The following is a 17,654-nucleotide window of genomic DNA, read 5'->3' as shown; positions in this document are numbered from 1 at the left end:
TGAAACAGCAAAATGGGAAAGGGAGGGAGAGGAAGGGGGAGGCTCCTAACTCACATCTGCCAACAGCAATAATAACAAATTGTAAAGACAGGTATTTACACCCTGAAGTTCCCTCCAAGGGATCTGATTCTTCGGTCCCAGCCTGGGTTTCTGGCGGGGACTCAGGCTCCACTGACACAAGGCAGGAATCAGGGTCCATTGTAGCAGGGCAGGACTGGGACTGGCTTTCCAGCTGGCCATCATCAGGGTCCCGAGTCCCAAATGATCGTGGCTTTCCAGGGCAGCTCCTCTCTGGCATCCTCCTGCTCATCCTCCAATGGGTCAAGCCAGTGGTCCTCGGAGGGGCAGAGAATGCAGGCAGCATAATGCCAGGGAATAATGCCAGGGAAGGGACTGTGCAAGGCATGGTGTGGGCCTTCTGGAGTCGTGTCACAGTTGTATCACCAGAATGATACCCTGTGATCTAGGAGCCAACAGCAAAATCTGGCTCCATGCCAGCTTTTAAAAGGAGGAAGGGGCATCCTGGAAACTTGACCCCAGAGCAGAGAGGGCACACAAGTAAACAGACAGGTCAGTAATGGTCAACCTGCAAAGCACTATGGGAGAGCCAATGGAAGCATGCAAAAAGTGGTGCACAGCAATTGTATGCACACAAACGAGCAAACTAATACAATTTGAAATGAACCTAGTCCACTCGGCAGGAGGATTCCAGATAGATGTGGCATTAGTACACAGTGATTGGTTGTTTCATGTGTACACAAGCATTTCAAGACCAAATTAATTTGATTTGGTCTGGATTAAAAACCCCATACAGACAAACCCTTAGTGCTTTACCACAAGGAGACCTCATTCCTTCCTGTAGATTTTCTTGGTTATTTCCCTTGCAGTCCACAAAGGGAGGAATGTCCTTGAACAAATTAAAGGAAGATATTTTCTCATTAATCTCCAGCTGGAAGCAGTGCATAGATATATTCAGCTGAGAGAGGTCCCAGACAGGCTGGAGGGATTTTGGCGGGAGTGGACTTGGCTGGTCCACTAATAACTCATTGATTCCAGTACAATTTGTAAAGAAAGAAAGAAAAAGAAAGAAACACTAGCTTCTAACACACAGTACCCAGCTTCGTACTCAGTCACACTGTAAAAAGTCCCATAGAACCAAAGGAAGTAGAAGGCCAGCAATAAATTAGTATGTGTGAGGGGCTACCCAGTTTAATTCACAGAGTGCAGCATGCATGACTGCTGGGCTGATGACCAAGTGGTGTATGTATACACCTGATGCAATCAACTCCTGTATCTCACAGTTCAAACACAGCATCTTGAGCTCAAAGGAAGGAGCAGAGAGAGAAAGAGAATTATTTATAGTGTTTCCCCTTTAGCCTAAGTCATTAGTCAGAGTTCAGGGCTTTGTAGGGCTGTAGCAATTAGGATGAGAAATTCACAGTATGAGTCAGGTATATTTTTGGTGTAATCTTGTTTATTTACAGAAACAACCAACCACAATGTCCTCTTTCCTTGAACACAGCAGAAGCAAACAGCAGGCAGTTCATTAACTCAGAAATCTTCACTCCACTGAGTTCTCTGGCCAAGAAGCCGGGGCTCTGTTCCACTCAGGGTCACACTCACTGCTACTCTCCTCTCTTTCTCTCCCTCCAACAGACACAGCTTGCAACCGATAGTGTTACCCTGAGTTTCCAACCAGGGAAACCCCTCAGCCTACACAGTTTAGCTCTGATCTGCCATGCTGTCTAGTACCTCAGGTGGTCACCCCACAGCCCCTAGCTGCTTTACTTCCTTGCTTGATTGTGTTGAACCTAACATGAGTGCTTTGTACATCCATTGATTTTATGTGGTCTAGGATTGTGTCTGGATCAGAGAACCCTCTGCTGGCAGCCATTAGCACCTTTCAACGTAACAGAAAGGGCATTATGAAGCATCCCCACCTATAAACTGCCTGCTCCAATCCTCCAATTGAGAAAGCCAGTCTCTAAGATGGAAGTTATTTCAATGGCTGTGTCACAGACTCCTGGTGGCGTCTGGTCGTGCTCTCTTCTGAGCTCATGGGGCTTCCTGGCTTGTCTTTGTTCTGGGTCATTCCCTGGTTAAGCGTCTCCTTTCTTGGGTCTGCTAGTGTATCACTGCCCTGTGTGTTGTGTATTTTGTGTGTTGCCTTATTGCCTAGGTTGCTGTAGCAACAGAGCTTAGCTTGTTCCCATAGCAATCGAGTTAGACTATTAGGGGATAGCTCAGCCTGTCCTGGCTGGTTTGAGTGTAGTTCAATAAAGACTTTTCATGGGTTTGCATTTCTCTGTGTTTCGTGCTGATTTCTCTCTGAATACAAATACTTTCCAAGGATTTTTGCCTACTGAAATTAAATGTGTTAGTCTTTAAAGTGCTACAGAACTCTCGTTTTTTTTAAGATAACATTGTGCTACTGCCCTGAGAGGCTGCCTGAAGCACAGCTTTTGTCCCTCTGCTGTTCCAGGCCTTTTTGCCTCCCTTCTCGCTGGTATTCATCCTCTTTTATAGGCTTTGTTACTCTTATGAGGCCTGGCTGTGATTGGTTGCCTGCCTCCATGACTGGCAACACTGGCAGCTGCGCGTGGGCCTGGCCAGTCTGTTTGTTTGGAGCTAGGTAGGAAAGGCTCCCCTCCCCTCCCTGCCTAAGTTCTGAATGAGGCTTATAGACACCATCACCGACTGTTACAAATTTTAATTCATTTAATTCATTCCTTTTAATTATTTCAAACATGAAAATCTCTGTTTGATACTATAAAAAGTTTGTGAGTGAGTCTTTGTTTCCTGTTTTAAGTGATCAAATTTAAGATGGAATTATACAAGACGACTGACCTGTGAAATGTTTAATTTGCAGGAATGAAGGCTTTGCACCAAGTACCTATCTGAAAGAGATATCCCTGGATGATGATGAACCTGGGTAAATCAACATCCAGCCACTCAGTGCTTAAATTTTCACCCTACCGTTTTAGGAAAGACTAAGTTACATTTCCAGAAAGTTTTACAAATTTATGATCTATTCAATGGCTTTCTGAGTACTCCGCATAAACTTTCCTGAAAGATATAGGATAGCATGTATCTTCACGTGCTTGCTGCATATATATTTAATGCTAAAAACTTGTGGGTGAAATACTGGCCTCACTATCATCAATGGAAGTTTTGCCATTGACTTCAATAGAGCCAGGATTTCCCCCAGTGTAATTTTACTTCACCATTAAGGCCCCAACCTTGCAAACATTTACATATGTAAATAACTTTATATATGTGACTAGTCCCATAGAAATGAACATCATTTTGTTTAAGTGAAATCTGCCAGATCAGACCCAACTTTTTTTTTTTTTAAGTATCTTTGGCCCTGATCTTGCAAACATGTTGTGCATAAAATGAAGCACTTGCCTGAGTGTTTACAGGGAACAGACCCTTTATGTGTTTGAATAATCCCATAGACTGTAAAGAGATTTGTCTGAATCAGGCCTACAACTTTTTTTAAAAATATAATCGTGTAATCGTGTAATTTCCTAAGTTGCTGGTTTCAGATTTGCTGGTTTGCTGGTTGCTGGTTTCAGATTTGTCTGAATCAGGCCTACAACTTTTTTAAAAAATATAATCGTGTAATCATGTAATTTCCTAAATTGCTGGTTTGTTGTTGGGGTCGGGGAGAGGTAGCGGGAGGTATTTACTTGTTTTGGTATGTGCTGTTTTAATTCTGTCCTTCATGGTAAGAACATTTACTGGAGGATTTTGAGCTTTTGTGATTTTGGAGGATTTCTGTGTAAGCTTCCATGAGGCAATTACAATCTCATCATAACAACTGCAGCAGTGAGATTCAGCCCTTCTACCTAATGGGACAGGCAGAGAGAGTGTTTAACTCTCCCAGTCCACTACATATTATCGCAAAGCTGGAGGGGCTGCATTAGGTTCCACTCAGAAAACTTAGTCAATGCCCTCTGAGCAGGCTCATGATTTTTCAATTGGTCATTTTTAAAACTGAAGTTAAAATTTTCTCCCACAGCTACTGCAGACACCACTACTTATAAAGGACTTTTTACCTGTAACGTATTCATTTGCAACATTCAGCTGTTTCTGCTGTAGCTCTAAACCTGAGGTTAGAATATTTTACCATGGGAAAGTGTGTATTCTTTTCACCCTCACCAAGCCAATAAAGAAATGGAAAGAAAAGAAAATATATCTTCACATTTGCCTAAAGGGGAAAAAAAATCCACTGCGGGCTGCCTATAGTATTAGCTCAGTGTGAATGCATTTATTATGGGTTTTGACTTAGGAAGATCAACATATTTATTCATGATTTCAATGTGGTGTGTCATCTTTGTAGGGGAAACTCCAGTGAAAGTGACCATTCATCAGAAGAAGAGGAGAGCATTGCTAAGCATGAGTGAGTATGTGGAGCATTTTCATGTGTAAACCATAAGCTCTTTGGGACAAGGACCATCTTTCCATTACATGTGTGCACCATCCCTAGCATAGTGAAGCCTTCATCCTCCTCTCAACCCTACTGCAATAAAAATTATCCTTATTATTAATAATCTTCCATAGGCTTCCAAAAGAATGAGTATATCTGTTTTCACACAACAGATGATGAGTAGATGAGGAGGCTTTTCGAAAAGCCAGTCTTTTACCCCAATCAGGGGGTGTGTTCACAAAAGATTGACACTTATGACGAGGCTGAGAGAAGTTTCTCTGGAAAGCATGTATGAAGTAGCTCTCTCCTTCATTTCAGAGCTTTCAGTTCCTTAAAGTGTTATGCAAGTTAAAGCCTGACTATCACAAAGAGGTTCAAATGTTGCAAGAGTTACACACAGTTAATGCTTTTCAGTTGAAAGTCACCCCAGAGTGGGGTTGCATGCAGGGCTCTCTGCGGCATAGTGGCCAAAAAAGAAAGTATCCACACGCTCTGAAGGCCGCAGAGCAGGATGCCATGCTGGCCCCAAAGAGGCCAGGGTGAAGAAGGTCACAGGAGTGGGACTATTTACATGGATTCAGTGACCCGAAGCCCCTGCACAGGGAATGTGAGGAGGCAGCAGCTATCCCAGAAGTTTAATTTTAAGGATCCAAGGTTTTATTAAAAACACTGGCAAGGACCTTTGTGTTTGAAAATATACAATTCTTCACGTCATAGTGGCCCATCAAGGGACAAATCGTCATGAGTAGAGGGAGGCCCACTTGCAAGCACAGTTTGCTCACAATAATGCTTCTAAATGGGTATTTTGAGATCTAACCACGGGGAGAGGGGGAAGTTACCTCGTTCTTTCAAAATTTGGCCATCAGTGCCTGGTGAACTGCAGTTAATAATGGAATTTTATAGATATTGTGTATGGGGAATAAACAGCTGTGATTCTCAGTGGTCTAGGATGCTAATTCACATGCTTTTTTTTTTTTTAGTCTTCATCCTCTACTTCCAGCTATCTCAAGATCATGCAGAAATATTACCTTAGAAATCACACGTAATTTGCAAATGTAACTTGATCTGTAATCGGGGATGAAGGATGGTCTAGCAGTTAAGGCGCCAGCCTCGTACACTAGTGTGTGACCTTGAGCAAGTCACGTAGTCTCTCTGTACCTCAATAAACAGCCCTGCCCTAACCTCAGAGGGGTGTGGCAAGGACAAATGCATTAAAGACTGTGAGGTACCCAGAGAGTACTACTAATGGGGGTCATGAAAGATAGATACTTTGGCTTCTTAAAAGCAGATTTGAAAATGAAGCATCTTGTAAGGGTTTTTCATCAGTCTACTTTGCCAAACTGTTATTCGGAAATCATGCTGTAAACAATATTTCTTGCTGCAGCTGGTATGCTGGTAATATCTCCAGAGCCCAGTCAGAGCAACTGCTGCGACAGAAGGTACTGGAAATACCTTTATTAACTGCATTTAAACCTCTCTCTAAATGTTTCTGTATCTATTGTTGATTTTGCTACTCCTGGCCGCTAGAGGGTGCGAATGCTCTTTAAATCACTGTAGTATTCCAGTGAGCATGGTAGACACTTAAATAGGTATTAATTTAGTATGAAGATACAGGAGTAATTAGGTTTCCAGAAGGTTGTGAGTGAATGTAAAGGTCCTAGAGGTGACTACTAACTAACGGCACTAGTCTAAATTAGGCAAAGGGCAGGCAGAGACTGTGTACACCTCTCCCAGAGCTCTGCTAATGGATTTCACTCCTGACATACCATACTCTAAATGGCTATTTCAAATTTCAGTCTTTTCTGAGCACAGACTGCCAGTCAGGGAATACTGTGTTGGGGATTCAACGACACACACAAATGGAGACTGCTGTACAATGGCATTGCCATACTCCTTTTTGTAGGAGATATCCTATGTCAGAAGCTAGTAAGCTTAACTGTTGCACCCCCCCCCCCCCCCCAGCTCCCATGACGCTCACTCCTTGTACATTGCCTGTACCATTGGTGCTCAGCCCTTCCAGAGCCATGGCCCAAATTCCTTCCCAGCTGCCTACACCATAGGTTAAGAAATGAAGTGTAATCTGGTGAATCACAGTGTATTTCTAGGAGGGAAAGGGGACCAGCAGAAGGGCTAGTTACCTATGGCCTGATCAGGTGCTGAACTGTCCCAAATCCCATCAATCTGAATGGGACATGAGGTTGCACCGCACCTTGCAGCATTGAATCTTAGTCCACAGCTGGACTTGTACGTTTCTTGTTCCAGCCACACACCCACCAAATTCCAGCACAAGACCAATGCCGCTGCTACATGTACTCCTAACGAAGTCCTAATGGAAACCAGAGTCTCAACACTTACCAAGGAAACCATCCTCAAAAGGAGAAACCTATAGTGCAAATTTGGAGGGTGGGGAAGAGGGGAAAAATAGGGTTTAACTGCAGCTCACATTAAAAATAGCTGGAAGATAAATATGTACTGAAAACCTCTCTAGCTGTTTAGCCACCCAGATATACTGTGGCAGTGGAAAACTGATGTGAGTTTAAGGCATTATGGAAATGCATCAGGCAAAATTACAAAATATTTCTCAAATAGTAGGTGTTTCTTGTGATGTTTTCCTTCCTTTTTATTTATTATTTAGGGGAAGGAAGGTGCTTTTATGGTTCGAAATTCAAGCCAAGTGGGAAAATACACAGTTTCTGTATTCAGCAAGGCTCTTGAGTGAGTATTCAAAGGATTTATTTCATTTCCACTGTCCAGGCCATGGGTTTGTTCCTTAGGGGGAATCAGTCAATACAAAAGTTAATTAACCAGATCTGAACTGCACGTCAGGATACAGACTTCTAAACAGCATTATCCCTCTAAATCCATCCATGCCTTAACCTCCTGGCCCCTTATGCCCGCTCCCGTGCTATAGTGACAGAAAGCATCACAGAAGATGTGTGCTCATGGCAGGGAATACAGAGTCGGGGAGAGTTGGTAGGGATATTGTTCCATTGCTCGCTGAACAAGGAGCGTAACTCCAAGGAGAGGCTATTTGGGAGATTAATGGAATGGATGGAAGGAGAGGGAAACTGAAGAGAGAGAGAGAAACGAAGGAGAGAAGAGGTCAAGCTTGGGAGAAATAGGAAAAAAGGACAGATTACAAATGGAACTGTGAACATTCAGAAAAATTGCCATAGTGACAAAAAAACACTGGTCCTTCTCGGTAAATGTCGCGTAATCAGAGGTGGCCAGTACCAGATGCATCGGAGGAAGATATAACACACTGCTTCTCCACCACCACCACCACCATTGTTTACATTAAATAACATTTAGACACAACAAATCCTGCATCTTGGCATGATTCTATGATTTTCATGGGGCCAGTTTTTTCCTATCCCCAGGCAGTTAGTGTCCTGCAGTGGGACAGCTGTAATATCCCTTATAAATATGACCAGCATTTTGAATACTACAAATTGGAAGCTATGGAAATATGAAAAATTGGTAACGTAAATTTGTAAAGGGACTGCTCAGTGCAACAAAAATAACACTTTGCTCACAAGGCTGCAGAACTTGCTGCTTTATTCAATTGCACCATAAGAGAGTGGGAACAAACAGAACAGAAAGTAAAGGAGGGCTGGAGCATCACTCCAGCCCATAATACACAGGGTGGCCCAATTAACTCTATCATGACCACTTTACTACAGTAAATATTTAGAGAACATTTATTAAGCAAAGAGTCCCCTTAACTAAATGACAGCTGATAGTAGCAAAGAAAAAATAGCATCAACATTGTAAGTGATACAGTATGCGTTTGGTGACAACCTATCTAATTAACTAAATATGGCTTGGACTTTATTGAGTCCATTTAACAAGGCCCTCACACAGAGAATACTTTGTGATATTTTTCAGAGATAAAAAAGGAACAGTCAAACATTACCACGTACACACAGACTACGAAAACAAATATTATTTGGCTGAAAACTACTGTTTTAATTCAGTGCCTGAGCTTATTCACTATCATCGGCATAACTCAGCAGGTAAACCATTTCTGTCTCTCCCTGCCCCTTCTGCTGACCTGGAATGTACTTTTCTCCTATCATATGTACTCATTCCACTATAGATAGATTTAGACAGGCTCAGGTTGTTGGGTTTCTAGTATTTATGGTGAATCTCTTGCCATACTGAATGGTCTAAATGCTAAGAATAGATTTATCCCCCTTTTAGGTGTCAATCTTGAGAATTTGTTTGTGGGGGTATGAGTTGTTTAGGATATTTATTTATTATTAATTATTATTATCATTATTATTTAAGAGAACTGCATATACTGTGATCATTAACTGGCTTTCTTTGTAGGTATAATTACAAGGCTTCGACATGCTGTGTGTATGAAAGCAAATAAGGTCCCATCCACAGCATCCTTAGGAAATGGTATGGAGATGATTTTCCCTTTTAAAACTACTGTCACTGTTTGCCACCTATCAAAATGCTAGTTGAGCTCTCCCTGGTGGACATTCACCAGACTGCTGTGAGAGGATCCAAAAGTCCTCTAAAGCCTTTGAAGTCTGAATGAAGTCCCGGGACTGCCACTGGCTTGGGGTCCCCCGACACACTCTTGGGATGAAGATCCTCAGAGAGCTGAGACCTTGCAGTCCAACTGCCTAGCCTCTGCCACCAGTACTGACACTCAAAATTATTGCACAGTGCTTCCCAGTACTCCACCCTTTTGGGCACTCTGGGTTCTCAGGTTAACCCCTCGGGGGCATGTGAGAGGTGTCCTACGTAAGTCACACAAACAGATTTTGCACAAGACTCTAATCCACCACGGCTTTTTACTTAAGAGATAAAGGACAAGAGAGTACAGGTCATTTAGAAAGCACTGAACGCCCTGAATGCAATGCCCCTCCAGCTCACTTTTCCCTGGGGTCTGTCAAAGTTCAAGTGGGCAGGGCTCCTTTTGCCCCACAAGGCTCCTGCAGCAGCTTCCCTCTGCTTGAGCTGGAGAAAATGGCCTAACACCCCAAGAAGAGCAGCTTCTGCCATTTTATTACCTTTCGATCCTTCTGTCAGGTGATCTCAGAGCCCTATCAGATGACTTTGTGGCCAGGTTACCTTTCCTCCGACAAACTAACTTTTCTGGGTGGGAGCCCATCTGTTGTCTAGGGCACTTGTATTTGAATAGAAAACCATCCAGATTTCCAACCCTCTACTGCCAGCCCTGTGTCACCCCTGATGGAATTTCAGTCCAATAAGGGGGTAAAAGGACAACAGAGAAGGCAAAGGGCTGCCCATTCAGAATAGAGTTTGACAAAGACACCCAGAGTTCAGAATCGCACCCAGAATTCCGTAGTTTGTGCAGATGGATCCCACGTATCATCACACCACCAGCCTATAATTTTTCAATAAAAATAATCAAACCATTATGATTCTCATTATTTCCAATCTTGACTTTACAGAACACTGCAGAAGCTTTATTTAAACTCTCTGGGTTGGCAGCCAGTTAGATTCATCTCTGTGGCAGGGCTGGTGCAGAGCCACCCTGCCACACGCAGGGTTTAGGGAGTGCTCCTCGGTGATCAGTTCCTCCCCTAGCTCCCTTGTGTGTAGAGGTGTGCACAAGTGCATTATTCTTAAAGATAGGGCAGTCACAACCCACCCACGCATGCAGCCTACTGCAAAGGCTGATGGGGCACATGGCTCCCACAGCCTTCCAACTCCCTCTGGGGTCAAGTGACTGGCTCCTTGTGCACTCCGTCCATCTGCACTCCCATGTCACGGCCATCTCAAGCTGGGCCTTTCCTATGTTCTAGCATGTTATGTGGTGGGATTGTATCTGTTTGCCAAGCGGACTGGAAAACAGCCTGGAGACATTTCTATTGTTTGACCAAAAAAAAAAAAAAAAGTCATAGGAACTTTGCCTGGTTTGCTGAACTAACATACCTCAGCTCTGGTATCGAATGACACTCTGGTGGTGTGCTCCAGGGCGTGCATTTCTTCTGCAACTCCCATATGAAACCCATAGACTTCATGGGGCACGCTTTCATGCACTGCAAAAGAAAATGAAATAGTCGCCTTTAGGCCCCCATAACTGCATATGTCAGTCTGGTAGCTAAGGGGGATTGTTTCTTTCCCACTAGGGATCTGGGAGCTGAAGCGAGAGGAAATCGTCCTGCTAAAGGAGTTAGGAAGTGGCCAGTTTGGAGTGGTGCAGCTGGGAAAGTGGAAGGGAAAGTATGATGTTGCCATTAAGATGATTAAAGAAGGCTCCATGTCAGAAGATGACTTCATAGAGGAAGCTCACACCATGATGTAAGCTATATGTTGCGTAATGAAATGACCTTGTAAATAAGGATCTTCCCAAAGTCATGCCAGTAATATAGAATAGTCACTGAAAAAGAAGTTCCTCTTCCAAACAAAACCGTAAGTACCACAGACAACCTTGGGCATAGGCTAAATATGTAGCCACTTACAACATCACATTTAAAAAGGCATCAGCAGAGCAGTACCAAGATTGCTGGGGTTACCTGCAAAAGGCTAGTATTATACTGCTCTTCAGCTTCACTGACTGCAGAGCTTCTGCATGGGTGATTTAAAACTATATTCATCATTGAAAAACCTACTTCAACAGGCATAGATGCAATTATTTATTTCTGTCATTAGAAGCAGGTGGGAATGACGTATACCAGTAGATGGGATGTATCAGACCCATGAATGCATCTTCAGTATATTTCACCATGGCAAAGAGGAGGTAACCTCCCCAATTTCCACAGTGAGATGCCAGTTTGCAAATAGTTTTAATCAGGGCCATTTTAGGTATTTCCCAACATAAGGAAATGCACTACGTGCCTATCAGTTGGCTAGTTGAAGTAGTTATAATAGCGGATTCTACTTTGCTATGTTCTTTTAGTAGGAACACAGCAGGGTCAGCCACCTCCTGAATGCCTTCTCGTGGCCTGGATCACTCTGTGGTGTCCTGCCTCAGTTTCCCCCTTGAACTCCTCCATAAGTCATAAAAAGGCTTCTCTCTCTCTCTCTGTTCAATAGTACCCATTCATAGGGTCTGGTTTTATTGGCAAAGAAGTTCAAAATGGACACCAAAAAGGCTTCCTCCAGCCTTAAACTGGGAACAATCCATGCCCTCTGAGGTACTGTCTCAAAACTCCCCTGGTATCTCAGGGTCTTCCTTGCTTTAGCAGACCATTCCCAGCCCTTTCTAGCTGGAGCAACTCCTCTGATTGCTTGGTCTTCCCTGCAAGAACCTTTCTCATTCTCTACCACAGTTTTCTCTTCCTGTTTCCTGCCTTCCTCTGGCTCTTCATAGAGATCAACTGCCCTTTATCTGCCCCTGCCCCATTGAGAGGCTCTTAATAAGGCACAGGTGTGCTTGACTAGTTCCCTCTTGAAGGGCCCAATCCATGCTGTGACATGGAATCCTTAAGGTCTCAGGTGCCAAGGGGGAAGTCTGCCCTAGTAAGTCTGTCCTAGTAGAACCTACAATAGTCAGTTTCACCTTTACTGATTATTTTTGCAGTTGTTTCCTACTAGCACAGAGACAGAAATTAATCTCAGCTTGAAAGGGAAAATTTTACATCTAAGACTTCATCTATCGAACCCTGATTTGTGACAGGTTTTACTATTTCACTAGATAGACTATTATTTCTGTATTTATATGGTTCCAAAAGTTTCTTTAGGAATGCCACAGTAATGATGAGGAATAAAAGCTCACAAAATGTAATAATCTATTTATTTCTTAATGTTCTGTTTCAGGAAACTTAGCCATCCCAAACTTGTTAAGCTCTATGGAGTTTGCACCAAGACATATCCCATCTATCTAGTGGCTGAATATATGGCTAATGGCTGCTTGCTTAGCTACTTGAAGAATCATGGAAAGGAACTGCAACACTTCCAGCTGCTGGAAATATGTTATGACATTTGTGAAGCCATGACTTTCTTAGAGAGCCAGCAGTTTATTCACCGAGACTTGGTAAGCTCTATCCACATAGGTTAAGTAGAAGGAGAATACTGAGGACTTGATTCTGCACTCTGTTACACCCATTTTATACCAATGTAATTCACACTGGCATAATACAAGGGTAGCAGTGGGGACATTGGAATTGAAGGTTCTGTTTAGTGATGTTTTATTACTATTATACGAAGAAATGCCATCTCAGGAACTTGGACCTTTTGTTGTCATAAGCCAGTATTTTACCCACTTGAGTCTTGTTCCTTTCCTTACTCACCCTGTTGTTATAGTGGTCTAGCTCTGATTTACACTGATGTAACTGAGAGCAGAATTAGGACCTGAATCTCCAGGCCCACAGTTTGTGCAGGAGTGGGTGTTCAAGAACACTGGCAGATGGCTTCTGGCAGACTCAGATTGGTTATTGCATGAGATCAGTGAAAGAGAACTCCCCCTAGCTCCTGGGGACTCATGTTCCAAACTCACTAATGACATTGTGTGTTCCAGCTGTAGCCATTGGAAAACATGTGAGAATCTACAATATGTAGAGAGCTACATTTTCAAAGGGGCCTCAGCCCAGCATCTCCAAACATCATTTTAAATATTTGTTTTAGTGTTTGCAATTACTTATTTGTGCACACGAATCAAGTAACTGGACATGTAACTAACCAGTTTGTACATTCAGATCAGAAGTCCAGGATGCTGAGCAGTTTATCTGCACAAAATTCAAGTGATAAATATAAAAGCAATTTCTAAAAATCTGGTACTGATTGTTACAAACCATAGAGAACCAAGAATAAAAACAAAACTTGGCTTTAGGAGGTGCAAACCATATCCCTGGGATTAATAACCTCTTGAGTTCCCTTCTGACCCTAATCTTCTATGATTCTATGATTCTAATAACCCTCTGGGCAGAGATGATGGCCTTAGGTAAATGCTCACATAAATAAGTCTGTGTGAAACTGGGCTCTTACTGGCCTATTCATTACCCATACTGCTTAAATTCTCTCTCAATATTCCTTTCTCCTTATAATGCACAGTAAATAACCAAGTTAGCATTCTCCTATCATAAGTGTGTTCTTGCTTTTGATGCACTAGCAACTTTTGATGTGGTGTAACCTAGTGGCTGGAACACTGGTCCGGGACCCAGGACACTTCCATTCAATTCTTGGCTCTGTCGTTGGTTTGCTGGGTGACCACCCCTCCCTGTGCCTCAGTTTGCCTATCTGCAGAATGGAGATAATGATACTGACCTCCTTTGTAAAGCACTTCAAGATCTATGGATGACAAGTGCTGTAGAGGAGTTAGGTATTATTATTGTTAGAAATTAAACATAGTGCATCATTTTTTTAACCAAAGAACTTCATGGATATAAGTGACCAGGGCGTAGGCAGTCTTGCCTAGTGGTCACTTTTGGGCTGGGGTCTGCAGGTGAGGAACAGTATTCACTGAGCAGGAGTTTGATGAATCGCAAGAGTCAGGTTCAGTAAGCAAAAATTGAGGTCAAAGTCAGGCCGAGGTCAGAGAGCGGAAGTCAGAAGTCGTACCAGGCTGGAATCAGGAGGCAGGCTGGGATAAGAGATCAGGAGATAAGAAAAAGTCTGAAGTCAGAGCAGGTCAAAATCTGTGCGGTTACCCAGACAACTTCCTGGGGCAACCCCTGGGGTTAAGTAGGAGCACTTGGCCAATCAGAGAGCTGCAGGTACTTGGGTGGTACTTCCTGCAGTACCTACTCTCCACGGTGTCCACTGACTGTAGCTGTGCATGGTCTCCTGGTGACATTATGGGACCATCAGCTGACCCAGGCTCTAGCCCATAGACCCTTACAATGAAAGTACTATCAAGACGGAAATACTATCAGAAAATAACCAAACTCTTATTTCACTTGGATTTTGGCCACTCAGTCTATTTTCTTGTTTTCCCACTAAAGGCTGCTAGGAATTGCTTGGTTGATAGTGATCTTACTGTGAAGGTGTCTGACTTTGGAATGGCAAGGTAAGCTACAGCCTGAACCTTCAACCACTGTAGTACAATAATGCCAATCATCAATGGGCTATTGGTTTTAGTCAGCCAGTGCTGCCAAAAAGCCAACAGTTAAACCACAGGGGCTATATAGTTCTCTTTAGCTCCATTGAGTTAATGATTCTAACCCATTCTGGGGCTTTCAGTGAGATGAGAAACAGAAGGTGGAGACTCCTGGCATCTCTAAAGGTTAGAGGGCAAATGTAATGCATGCACATCACTAATTCATGCTTGTCAAAGAAATCTCAACAATATTCTCTGTGTGCAAGAGAGTTTTTATAATACCCCCTCTGTGAGAGATTCACGTGATTTGAGGTTTCTGTTCCCTCTAGTGATGACATGAAAAGAAAACCGTTGGTAACTGGATGGCAGTGACCTGCCTCTGTAGCTTGAGATTACAGTTTCTATCAGGTCACCTCTGGAGACCTGGGTTTCTGTCCAGGCTTTGTTCAGAGGCTTGCTGGAGAGTTCTTGAGGCGCTCTCCAGGAAGAAGCAGTAAGCAGTATTTCACTATACGTTTGTCACAGCCTGATGACTGGCTCTTGCCTTGCAGGTATGTTCTGGATGACCTGTATGTAAGCTCATTAGGAACGAAGTTTCCAGTGAAGTGGTCAGCGCCAGAAGTTTTTCATTATACCAAGTTTAGTAGCAAGTCGGATGTATGGGCCTTTGGTACGTATGGATTTGACTTTTCATATTGTAGATGCTTAATAAGCTAGCAAAATGCAATATTTCTTGACTGTATATTTCAAAAGCTAAAAGAATCACTGACAGACTTTAACAACCACCGTGCAAAAGTCTGAGATAGGTATTTCCTATGTCCCACACTTATTCTGCTTAATAGTGCAATGCACAAAAAAATAGACCAAACTGCTGTAACCTTAATGGCTTCTTTGTGGGTGCGCAGACATAAAATTTGGCCCACTACCCATATGTTGTGCAGTACGTGTGCACTGCAATGCCCAGGGGCGAGTCGCTGGAGCAGAGACTGTACCTGAGACCTCTGGCTCTAAAAGCGCAAGCCTCTACTGCCTGAGCTAAAAGACCTGTTTAGTTAGCTCCAAACTTGTAGCAGACTCATAAACCCCAAGCCTAGCCACTAGAGTGGGATCGCACTGCACATTGTCTCAGCATGGGTTACATGTGCCGGGCTAGCTTCTTGCCAGAACTTAGAACATGACGCAAACCTGGCTCCAGCCAGAAGAGTTCAAACAGCTGCTCTTCTCGTGGCAACGTAAAACTGAGCTGTGGTGAACAAGGTAGAAGAGAGGTTTTTCCAAGTTCTTTTTCTTCTCAGTTTTGTCCCCAGCTAGTCACCCTATCCCATTAAAGAAAGATTGCAATACAGAAAATGTTTTGCTTGTTCCCCATATTACTTTCTTATAAAGCATACTGATGACATCATCATTTCTTTTTGTAAATCATAGTTTTTCCAGCTTGCTTTTACATTGTTGGCAAAATCCTGACTCCAGTGACGTCAGTGACAATTCTGACATTGACTTCTGTGGAGACAGTATTTCACCCTAGAAATACAGGGCATGATTCTCTTCTCATTCATAGCAGTTTCACAGTGATCCATTGATCCGCTGTAAGCAAGAGGCGAATCAGGCCCATCATTTCTTTGTTGCCCTGTTTTTGCCTGATGATTCTTTGGAGGGCTAAAGAACAGGAGCGATAGTCATTTTCCAATAGCTGAATCCTGAACAGAAGTGATGTTGATTTTTAGGTATTCTAGGAGAAACTCCAGGGAAAGCTGGCATCCAGGTTTCATTCTGTTATGCTATTTCTATCCCATTACAATTCTCCAGTCTTCAAAAGATTCCTGAAGCAGAAGCAGAGTAGTCAAGGCCTACTAATTCTGATGTAAAAAAAAATTCAGAAAAAAAATGCTTTTGAAAAAAATCTTTGTGGTCAATATTATACGTAACAAAGAAACAATAAAATACTAATTTTTTTCACTTTGTAATTGGCATGAGTTTCACGTAGGTTTAATTACCCTAAAAAGATTTTTTTTTGCAAAATTGTCTCAAAATATCAGGTACTAACTGATGTCTAGAGGGTTTCTAGAGCTGGCAGTTTTTATAGACAAGTACGAAAGGCATATAACCACTGTAAACCCTTTCAGAATCTTATTTAAATCTTCTGACATTAAAGGACTAAATGTCCCAGTTTCCTAAAAACATCTGCAAAATCGCATGAGAAAATCATCTACAAAATGCCTTTACTACTTATTCTGTATTATTTTGTAATGTTGACATAGGACAATTTTTAGATTGTCATGGCTTGGGCATTATCACTGACCAACCCCATCAAACATCTGTATCATTCAACTTCACCTATCACTACAACAGCATGTTGTCTGCAACTGAGCACAGGATCACTAACACGAATACCAATCATCATACTGTGGATACAAATTATCCCCCTAAATTTACTAGAAAAACATTTTTTGCTAGAAGTCTCACCTGTTGTTACCATTCTGTTAGATGAGTATTGCTTAAGTGTCGTGATCTGGAATGGTTTTCTGTCAAATTTCTTGTCTTTCAACACCGGACATTTCTGCAGGGATCTTAATGTGGGAGGTGTTCACGTTGGGAAAGCAACCCTATGACCTTTATGATAATATGCAAGTGATTGAGAAGGTTTCTCAGGGATATCGGCTTTACCGACCACAACTGGCCTCAGATACCATCTACCAGTTAATGTACAGCTGCTGGCATGAGGTATGTACATTGGTCCATATGAGTTGGAGAAGTTATCTAAAATAATTGGTGGGATTCATGACGGTCAGCTGAAAAAAAATCAATACAGGAAACTGTTTCTGTTAAAGAACATCAATTGTAGAGAGAAACTAACTTCCATAAAGCACTCTACAACAGTACACCAGAGGAAGGGATCATAATTCATAAGAGGACAAAGTATGGAAAATAAAGCATGAAGGAGAACTAGCTGAATTTCCCTTTGAGGGAGGTTTATCATTCACTTATGAAGATTAATTTAAAATATGCCTCAAAGTAGATGACGGATTTAGAGTCTGAGTGATTCATCGTATTGTCTGTATGCCTGCAATTCTAAATACAAGAGCCGCTGTCAAGGTTTGTAGGTCAAACATTGATTATTCTGTATCCATATTTAAGTTCCTCTTAAAGATTGATGTCTGCCCTACAGTGATTCTAGTACAAAAAAAATTCCCAATTTATTGTTCTTCTTCTTTAAACTGTTCTGTCTTTAAACTGTGATATCTCCCTTGTTGAGTGGCTAGA

The 17,654-nt window shown here is 42.4% G+C and overlaps 1 protein-coding gene across 1 annotated transcript in view; it reads left to right on the top strand.

Moving 5' to 3' along the window:
• The window catches only part of BMX (BMX non-receptor tyrosine kinase), a 37,112-nt gene that overhangs the window by 15,165 nt on the left and 4,293 nt on the right, over positions 1 to 17,654 (top strand). The window contains exons 8-18 of the mRNA XM_067566110.1: positions 2,870 to 2,932; positions 4,346 to 4,405; positions 5,817 to 5,871; positions 7,068 to 7,147; positions 8,321 to 8,448; positions 8,765 to 8,839; positions 10,546 to 10,717; positions 12,176 to 12,392; positions 14,299 to 14,363; positions 14,945 to 15,063; positions 16,957 to 17,114. Coding sequence (XP_067422211.1) covers positions 2,870 to 2,932; positions 4,346 to 4,405; positions 5,817 to 5,871; positions 7,068 to 7,147; positions 8,321 to 8,448; positions 8,765 to 8,839; positions 10,546 to 10,717; positions 12,176 to 12,392; positions 14,299 to 14,363; positions 14,945 to 15,063; positions 16,957 to 17,114 — 1,192 coding nt within the window. The remainder of the gene's footprint in view (positions 1 to 2,869; positions 2,933 to 4,345; positions 4,406 to 5,816; positions 5,872 to 7,067; positions 7,148 to 8,320; positions 8,449 to 8,764; positions 8,840 to 10,545; positions 10,718 to 12,175; positions 12,393 to 14,298; positions 14,364 to 14,944; positions 15,064 to 16,956; positions 17,115 to 17,654) is intronic.

The sequence above is a fragment of the Emydura macquarii genome, unplaced genomic scaffold, assembly GCF_026122565.2.
Source record: "Emydura macquarii macquarii isolate MOO-44397 ecotype Brisbane River unplaced genomic scaffold, CSIRO-AGI_Emac_v2 contig_2734, whole genome shotgun sequence".
NCBI classification, from domain to species: domain Eukaryota; kingdom Metazoa; phylum Chordata; order Testudines; family Chelidae; genus Emydura; species Emydura macquarii.
The sequence above is the reverse complement of the archived record's forward strand: the minus strand, read 5'-3'. Positions and strand labels throughout refer to the sequence as shown.